Here is a 10019-nt window from a genome sequence, read left to right on the forward strand (position 1 = left end):
AAAGAAACTTTATTTATTTGACAGAATTGTTTGTTCTTTCCTGACCAAAGTGAGCCGCTCCTCTCACTTTCGCTCACTGATTTGCATCCTCGATTCCTTTGTTTATTTGATGGTGCATATTTTTGCATGTGCCAACAGCTTGTGTAATTTGACTGGGGACCCCCAATTTGCCTGTAAGCTCTCTGATTGTGTTTGGAGCGTGTTTCTCCTGTGCAACAGCAAGAGCGTGTCTCTCCTCTCCTCTCTCTCTCTCTCTCTCTCTCTCTCTCTCTCTCTCTCTCCTGTGCGTATAGCGTTGAGTGGGGCTGAGTTCCTCTGCGCTGCGCCGTGCTTGGCTGCTGATCTCATCTCCATATATGAGCTCCTTCACACTCGCGCAGTCTGCCAGGATTAATTAGCCATATCCAGGTAAGGAAACTTCTGACAAAGTGCCAAGAGCAATAAACATTGATCATAGCCGCAGACTTTTAGTGGGAGAGAAATTCAAGTGTGTGTGTGTGTGTGTGTGTGTGTGTGTGTGTGTGTGTGTGTGTGTGTGTGTGTGTGTGCATGTGAGTGACTGTGTGAGAGTGTGTGTGAGTGTGTTTACATGCACAGCTGTGAATGTGTGCTTGTGTGTGGGCGCATGTGTGTGTGTCATGTACATGCACAGATGATCTGTGTGTTTGTGTGTTTGTGTGTGTGTGTGTATTTCACATAAAGATTTACTGTTATGCTGAAAAGGCATAAACATCTTCCATCCAGTGTCCCTTTTCAGAAGATGAACTCTCTCTGTGTGTGTACACATTTAAGCACGCATCCTTTGGATGAATTATCCTGATTTAAGCTTTTGTATTTGTTCCTTGTTCCTCACAAACCCTTTAATATTCCAGTTTAATGCCATATGATTATTACATTCAACATGACGATCACTAAAACAGAAAAAAAAATGAGAGAAAAGATCACAAGGCTCAGTCCCCAGTTCATTGTGAAAAAGAAGAAAGGGCAGAGAAAGATGATAAAAACAGGGCATAACACAGTGGAAAAACAAAAACAGCATGTTCATGCATGACAAAAAAGGAAAGAGAATGAGAGAGGGAGAGAAAGAGAGAGAGAGAGAGAGAGAGAAGACAGAAGAACAAGAGGAAAAAAGAAAGAAAAAGTTTCTCCACACTACTTTGAGTCAATGAGAGCCAGATGAGCTGACAGAAATGGATCCCATCATTAACTGCCACCGTTGGTTGAAGGGGAGGGAACCATGAGCCAGGCAGATCCAAAGGAGGCTACAGGGGGCCTCAGAGTGGGCAGTCCCAGGGAGATGTGTCCTCGCTGGGGTGAGGCTGGGACAGATGTGCCCCTGGGACAGTTACCTGACAGGAGGGCTTAAAGAGGAAGGTGGAGGGGTCCCAGGGAAGGGGTGGTGTGGTCAGGGTCTTTGTGTTTGTGTGTGAGTGTGTGTGTGTGTGTGTGTGTGTGTGTGTGTGTGTGTGTGTGTGTGTGTGTGAGTGAGAGAGAGAGAGAGAGAGAGAGAGAGAGAGAGAGAGAGAGAGAGAAAGAGAGAGAGAGAAAGTGTGTTCAATGATGAGGATGCATGAGTGTGTGTGTGTGTGTGTGTGTGTGTGTGTGTGTGTTGAGGGGGTAGGGTGTGTGTGAGCGTGTCTGCTCTGCACATTTTAGCAAGGAAGCCCTGGCTTCAGCCCATGGACCTGTGCGCTCTTGAATTTTCCATGCAGTGTCAGTGTGTGTGTGTGTGTGGGTCGACCACAAGCGCAGACAGCTGGAATTTCAATCACAGACTTCTTTATGCAGTCCTCCAGCACATAATGAACTGTGCACTTCTCAGCGTGAGCCACTTTTATTCAAAAACCCTGACCATATTTTGCCAACAGTAAAGACAAAACGTCACACACGCACATACACACATACAAAACCACACGCACATATACACACTCGCAAGCTGAGTGACGATCAAAACCAAATGTGCCTCTCTCGGCTTTGAAGACAAATGTGTGAAATGACAAAGTGCTGAGGTAAAAAAAAAAAAGAAACTTTTCCGGCCTCTTAAAAACTTTATATCGACAATTAGCAAGCTCATTATAACGCACTTTGATTAATACTTCCAAATGTCTCTCACCCACTACCCTTCTCTGGGGGAAGATTTGGTACCTAACCGTGCGGCTCCCTGAAAAAAAATTACCTCAGCCTAAACCTGTCAACACACCATTACAGCTCACATCGGCTTATTATGGGATGCCAAAAGGGGGTCGGTGGGAGGTGGTGGTAGAGGAGGGGTGACCAAAGCCATTGTAGCGCAAAGGTGTTGGCAGATGTAGGTCCAAGGAATGCCACTACAGGGGGGAGGGAGCCGAATGAACTTAGCAGTGAGTGAATTCTGGGGCCTGCGAGAAACAAAAACAAAAGAAAAACAAAAAATTTGTTCGTCTGTGGGTTGTTATCAGCACGCTTAATAGCACAAGGTGACTGAACGCTGTGATGAGAGACAAGATTAGACCAAACACACCTGACTGTTTTGGAACTCATGGGAGAGAGAGTGGCCGGTCCAAATTCCAAAGACGATAGAAACAAACAACACAAAGGAAAGTGAATGTGTGAAAGAAGCGTGCCACGCCGTGTTGTCTTTGCAAACCAGTCAGCCGAGATACTGCGATGACAATGGCTGGTGCGTAGTGTTATGAGTATTTTCAGATTTTTTTTTAAAGAAATGTGCATCTGATGATTGCTGGTTATGATCTAAAAATGTAAGACGGAAAGTATGCAATTCAGCATCGGAATGCCCCTCTTCTCCCTCCCACCCCAACCTTCACCATCACCCCACCACACACACAACCCCAACTCACCACACACACACCAAAAAAAAGACACACTCTCACACACACTCACTTACCCAGGGTAGGTGAGGCGGAGCAGAGGGGAGGTGCGGGCTGAGGAATGTGCATTAATTCGGTCATACCTGGGGGCCGCTGAATGGAGCCCTCAGGTAAGCCCCTGCTGAAACAAACCTAAGCTGCCAGTGACACGCACTGTGAAAATATTCACAGTTCATTTAGCCCGATGACAGCTGTGCTCTTTCTGTGCCCTCCCCACACCCCCAGCCCCTTCCCGTCCCCCCCACTAACACACACCCTCTCTCTGCTCAGACCGTTTGTGTTTTTTTTTTTTCCATTCTTCTTACATCTTGTGGGTTAGTCAGAGCCGTGGCTATCACTGCAAGATGCAAAAAAAAAAAAAAGAAAATACTGTTGGCTTCCTGCGTGCAGTTTGCGAAGCCTGCATGGGAAAGTCATCAAATCAATCTGTTGCGAGATGTTATCTGTCTGCCTATGCGTGGCTCCTACATGGGCAGAGAAATCGCCCGCCTGCTCGATGAGGTGTGAACGATGACTGAAGCGAAATGTCTAGATGGCCCTAAGCTATTTGAGTAACTGATGCCAGCGGTATGTGAGCATCTGTTGAATTACCATGCATGTGTGTATAGCAAATACATATAACACATGTGCAACACAAAACTTTCATATATAATCCTAAAGTGACTTATATATTGATTCACGCCTTTTGCAAGCACAATTTGGAAGTGTGTGTGCACTAATGATCAAGATGTTGAGAGTGTCTTCATTAACTCCTCATACTTCAACAATTAGGACATTGGCTCAAACTCTTGCTACTTGGAAAAGGTGTCAAGAATTAGCATAAAAAGTTTGTGTCCTGCATCGTCAAAAAGACGCAGGGCAAGTACAGCTTCCTTAGAGCCTGAGCCTCCAGATGACCGGAATGTCAAGATGATGTTCAGATGTAATTTACCTTTGGCACCAACCTAACATCATGGAGCTGCACTTCTGCCAAAACCCCTAGCCTACTGTCTAAAGCAAATGAAACGTCTTTCTCATAGCACACGTCTGTCCAGTGCAATAAGCTGTAATTGCCCCCCTTGATTTGGACCTCAAAAAAAGAAAAAGAAAAAATCCTGAAGTGCTCAGTATGCAGTAGAACACCATTATCGTTTTGTTGGCAGCTTGCTAACACCACATTACTAAAGATCCATCACCGAGCAGTATATTGTGCCTACTCACCACCTGTTGAGCCCCACGTTTTCATCAGCTGGTTAGGATAAATTGTAGTCATCATCATAACCATAATCACAGTAATAAAAAAAAAGCCTTCATCCTTGTGCCAAATTGCTCCACACATTTGATTTACAGTAATTGCTCAGGAGGCAGAGAGCCCTGCCCTGTGTTCTGTATTCTGGGTGCAGACACACTCACACCTGTGCAGCTCTCTCTCTCTCACACACACACACACACACACACACACTCCCACACACACCTGCCAGGCCTTTGCTCCCTGTAATAGTGGCCAAGACGTGTGTTTTTTCTTTTTTTTAACAGAACGCAGACGTTCCCTGCGGCCCCACAATGACTAACATTGTGCGCCCTGACAATACACCAGGTGTGAGCGCTAGGCAAAGGCTAACAACTCCATGCTGAGCAGATGGAAAAAAAAGTGCTATTACATTTCCACTGATTAGATTTTTGTCTGATCGTCCAAAAAGTCATTCCTGTTGAGGGACGTGGCCTTTACGGGACGTTTGTAGATGTCATCGTGATGTTATCAAGTGTCATCAGCAACAGAATACACAAAGTCACGCTATCTTTAAACTTGTACAAGAATAGTTTAATTTTCAAAACAGTTCCAAAACTGGACAGGATGTGGGACTTTTTTTTTTAAGGTGACATGACCGTGAACGAGATATGAGTGACATGATACAATCCATCTTTGGTTTTCTCTTAAATGGTGCAAATAAGAACATAAAGTGGCACAGAGTGTGAACACAAAATGGCACACAAAAACAGACTTCACAGAAAATAAGGACATCTTGTCACCCTTTGACTTGCTTGGACACAACAAAAAATCATTCAAACACAAAACCCTGGAAATCATGCCTGCTGCGTTCACCTTGGTCCATCTGTCAAACGAGCTTACGGAACCGTCCATCAGCGTAACCCCATCAGAACATTCACACACACGCATACATGCGCGCGCACACACACACACACACACACAGTGGTCCCACTGAAAGGGCTCACCTTGATAGCAGCTCAGACCTGGCTCCGGGCTTCCCACTTAATGCAAAAGGTCAACGAGAAACACGGGCCAGGGGGTCCGGCGGGCCTGCGGCAGGATATAATAGCAGCATCAGCAGCAGCAGTAGTAGTAGCCGCAGCAGCTGGTCAGCAGCTCGGCAGGTCTTCCGTCACAGGACCGCATTTGTTCACATCGGACACGTGTCAGTTTGAATTAAGTGTGCTAATCTAATACTGTTCCATTACGGCTCCTAGAGGAGCTCACAACATGGGTCTTGTGAACACACAGACCTACACAGACATACATATATATGCTATATATACACATAGGCACGTAGGGTAAGGAATAAGGCCCGTCTGCAGGATTACGTCGGCATGGCAGGTCTTTGGGATGCTTCTATTCGAAGCTTCCTCCGGGCGATCGCCTCCTGCTTTTTTCGCTCGATTTCCGCAGCCGAGCACATTGCTGGCCTCTGATTGGGAACAAACACTGTAACAGACACAGACAACAGAGTCATGAGTGACATCGGCCTAAAATGTTTGTTAGTTTGTTTGTTTGTTTACAGAATACATGTACGCTAAAGATGTCGACATAAAAGTAAACCAGACGATTTTGATTTTCAAGAATATTCATTCATCAACACTATAATAACATTCTACATCCACAATCATCACATTTTCAGTGTATTTTTAGGGCCATCTCCTCAGGGCGTGTCTCTTTTAACCGTAATGGCAGATGATGGGTTAAGCAAACATCCTTATTAAAGTAATCTGCTCTTAGGAGCGATCCATAATGCAATTTGGCGGCTAAGGGGCTGCAGGTGCCGGTGCTCACAAAGCTCACCTTTGTTGGCCAGTGGTCTGGGCTCGTGCAGATGGCGCTTGGAAGCAGGCTGATGGGCGCTCGCAGGGTTCGGGCCCCGGGGCCCCTGGGGGTTTGCGGGTCCCTGCTGGTTCTGCGTGTGCGCCGGGGGGTTCTTCAGCTGGGTGAACTTGTACTGGTTTGGTCCGTGGGAACCGGAGGGGGCGGCAGCGCGGCTCTGTACGCCGCGTCCGGCCGCGAAGCCAGAGGCCTGCACTTTAGTGCCACAGACGGTGGCCGCGCCGGTGCTGTAGTTCGGCATCGAGAGCGTGCGGGTGAAGCTGTACGAGGGCCTCCCGGTGCTGGCAGACGTCTGCGCAGGAGGCCAGCTGCCCGTGACGACTGAGGCGTGCGTCTGAGCGGGCGCGAGGTCCGTCGGCGACAGCGACAGCTGCCTGGCGTAGTTCGGTGCCGGCTTCGAGCCGCCAGCTGCGGCCCGCGCCTCCTCCTGACTCGCCGAGAGGCGCTCCACCACGTCGCACACCTGGTACAGCAGGTCGTCGTCCTCGTCGCCTCCGTCGCCCCACGCGTCCTCAGAGGCCGTCTGAGATATTTCGGCCTTGCGCGGGACACCCTTCAAGCTTTCCTGGACACCGAGAGAGTCGGTAGTTTGCTGTTTACGGCTTGCTGGAGCCACAGTCTGGGCCTCCTGCTGTTGCCTAGGGGATGAGCGTGCACTGCTGTGTTCGTGCGTCCCTGCATCAGTTGCTTTGAAACACGGCTTCCCTGGCTCGCTAGTTGTGGTATTTTTGCCCAGCGAGTTGCCGCCTGGCGCCGCCATGAAAGTGCTTGGGTTTGCGGACGTCGCCGGTTTCAAGCGGGGCCCCGACGGGACTCCGGCGGCACTACCACGGCAGCCACTGGCAGCCATGCGGGCAGACACGGACGGGTTGGCCTTAATTACCGGGTCACCGGCCTTTGAGACCGGGAGCCGAGGGGGAGGAGGACAAGGGGCAGCAATGGCAGCCGCGGAGGTTCTCGCTGGAGTTCCGTCGAGGAGAACCGGGTTCTGAGTCATCTCTATGACAAATGAGTCGTTAAGGAGATCGTCGTTCTCCCAGTCATCATCAAAGTCGCCCTTCCCAGACACGCTCTTAGAAGTCTCCGCGGGTTTGTCGGCAACAGCGGAGACTGGGGCACCGCTGCCTTTTTTAGGCCCGGAGTGGCCTCCGTCAACAACGGCGGATGCCAGGCTGGCTTTGGACTCCTGCGAGGAGATGCTGGAGCTCTGGCTCAGCCGGCGGGAGAGATGCTGAGTCGGAGCATCAAAGAGGGCGTTCAGCTCCGCGTCCAGCGCCGCCGTCGGCCCTCCCTGCGGTTGCTCGGGGGACGCTGGACGACCGTCAGCGCCAGTCTCCTGTTGCTCTTTGTTAATCCTCAAGTCAAATTCTCTGGCGAGTTTCTTCAGGTCCTCCACACTGTTCTGGCTATTAAGATATACAACGGTACAAACAATGTCATCTCTAAGTGCAATAAGATATACATTAAAGAACATAAAAATATCACAATAAACATCAACACATACTATCCAATAAGCTACAACACAAAAACCATTAAACAAATCTAAATAGGATGTATAGACAAAAGAATACATGGGAAAATGTATGGTAAATAGGTAAAATAATGACATTCACACATGAAGATTTGCTATGATGACAATTTCAGAAAAGTATCACTCACCGTGTGGATATCCGCCTGGATCTAGGAGCTGGAACATCCGGAGTACAGCGGATAGTCCCATCCTCAATCCACCCTAGCACAGGGGAGTCCCGGGAATGATGGCCTCCCTCCTACAAGAGAAGAATGTAATTTCATGGCAATTTAATATACTGGAGTCTGAAAACAAAGCTGGTGAGCTTCTTCCAGTACATATCACGCAAATCCCCCAAAAATATACCCATACATATAATTACACATCACAAACATCTGTGAGGAAAAACAACTGTACAACAGAACAGACTGTTTTTTTTACTAACCTTTGGGGCAATTCTGTTGACAATGTCCAAAATCTCAGACTTCTTGGATCCCTTTTCTGCGAATACAATTAGAAGCACTTAGAAAGATATGGTACATATGACACCTTCTTGGAGATAATATAATGAATACTGATTGATTGAACTAAGAGTATGTCAATTGAAAATCTAGTGTACATCTGAAAAGGTTAAAGAATATCACACTTCCAAAATAACATTAAGATATACTTGCCATTCCAGACAGATGGTGGAGAAGCTGGCTCCCATATGATATCGTGCACCGCGTCCGGAGAGTCTCCATGACTGCAGTCACTGGATATTAATTTTGATCGCTTGGGTGTTTCAAAAGCTGACGAGAAAAACACATGGGCTTGTTACTTTTGTGGAAGGACGACACAATGGTCACTCACATGTGACACGATGTCTGTGTGTTGACCTATCTATCTATCTATCTATCTATCTCTCTAATATGCCTTATAGTTGCTGTGTCTATCTAACATGCCGTATGGTTGCAACACAAATCATTAAAAGTTTCTTACGCAGAGACATTTTTTCATTACAGTCAAATATGAGACATTTGACATCAAAGACACACACACACACACACACACACACACACACACACACACACACACACAATACAGGGGTAAAGGTACAGGCCTGGCTCTGCCCACCTAGTAACTTCACTCATTTTCACTGCAAAACTAGTCTGGCGCCCCTCAATGTGTTTACATTTCCCTCAGCTACCAGGATGGTGGGCCAATCAGCAATGAGAGGTGATGACATTAGTTTTGAAATTAAAAGTGGCTGTGGTACAGTAGCAACGCCTGCAAACATAAAAAAAAAAAGGCAGTCGGAGGAATGTGTACATTATACTGTAAAGGTACACCCATTGTTTCTTGACTGCAAATGTGGTTTATTATCAGTTTGTAAGGGTTTGGCAAAGTAAAAAATAATGTTAGGAATCCCAGATCAATGTGATTCGTTAGGCCATTCAAAGTTAAAACTAGGTCTACGCCCATTACAACACTAGTAAGATATCCCAATGGAGAGCATCCCGACTCACTTCACGAAGTGAACGAGTCTGGTGACAGTATGTTGTGTCACAAGGTAAGTACAGACAGGAAGAAAAATAAACTCTCATTTGAAGTCACTTAGGTCCCAGACCCAGACAGTAGCCTACCACCATTTCTTGTTGAGTCAATATAACATCAATCATGAAAGCACAACAAACGTTTAGAAGTACTGGATTTACTTTGTGGATGTGATATTTAGCTAATGCAAATACAAGTCTGTGGTTATCTACCTTCATAGGCCTACTCTGTCTTGAAATCAAACATACCAAAGAAAACATTCTTGACTGCAATTAAGTGGTCACAACTTGTGCTTATGAACAATAGGAGAAAAGCCTCACAGCCATGGGCAAAACACAGACAAGTAGCTCCTAGCTAACATAGCAAATATTCGAGCCCTTACCTTTGCGGCGGTGGTGGCTAGGCGCTGTATCAGATGACGGTGACTGTGATTGTTTATGCCATTTTGCTTGTCTAGTATTTGTATTATTTATGCTTACGTTCACATTAGCGTTAGTTCGCTCATGTGGATGTCTGCATAACCTTACACGTTGCAAACTTTTACCAGCCTCATTGGGCGTCCTTCGTGCATCGAGATTTTTCCCGTTTTCCATGGTATCTGAGAAAACCTATGTTTTCTCATGATTTGTCGGGAACAGTGCTATGTGTGATCACTAAATCGTACAAAATTAGATTAAACTTGTGTTGTGGTAAAGTTGTTTGAGCATCACATCTCCGCCATCTTTGTCCATGCTGTACTGATCTAGCAATCTGATTGGTCGGTAGACCCGTGGAGTGTTCACGTTTGAAGTCCTGCGAGATTACCCATCCTTTAGAGATGCGAACTTTGTACTTGTGGCGAAGGTAACCTTCTTCTGTGTTGTTTGCTTTTGTTGTGAGTGACTCATACTTGTAAGTTCACGGAATCACTAGGCTATGTAGCATTGTAGGCCTATATACTATGTGTTGTGATTGGTTGTGTATCGCATTCTTTAATGTTATTAACTTTGCTAAGTTATTGCTCACAACATTG

The 10019-nt window shown here is 46.6% G+C and overlaps 1 protein-coding gene across 1 annotated transcript; it reads right to left on the reverse strand.

Annotated features, from left to right (window-relative positions):
• Positions 1–4652: 4652 nt before the first annotated feature.
• On the reverse strand, positions 4653–9727 carry etaa1b (ETAA1 activator of ATR kinase b). Its single transcript, XM_062519995.1, has 6 exons — positions 9390–9727; positions 8146–8262; positions 7917–7972; positions 7621–7730; positions 5923–7367; positions 4653–5568 (listed from the first exon to the last, which is right to left on the reverse strand). The coding sequence occupies exons 1-6, from the start codon at positions 9598–9600 to the stop codon at positions 5444–5446; spliced, it is 2064 nt and encodes a 687-aa protein (XP_062375979.1). The 5' UTR covers positions 9601–9727; the 3' UTR covers positions 4653–5443.
• Between the last annotated feature and the right edge of the window lie 292 nt (positions 9728–10019).

This window comes from Sardina pilchardus, chromosome 18, assembly GCF_963854185.1.
Source record: "Sardina pilchardus chromosome 18, fSarPil1.1, whole genome shotgun sequence".
NCBI classification, from domain to species: domain Eukaryota; kingdom Metazoa; phylum Chordata; class Actinopteri; order Clupeiformes; family Clupeidae; genus Sardina; species Sardina pilchardus.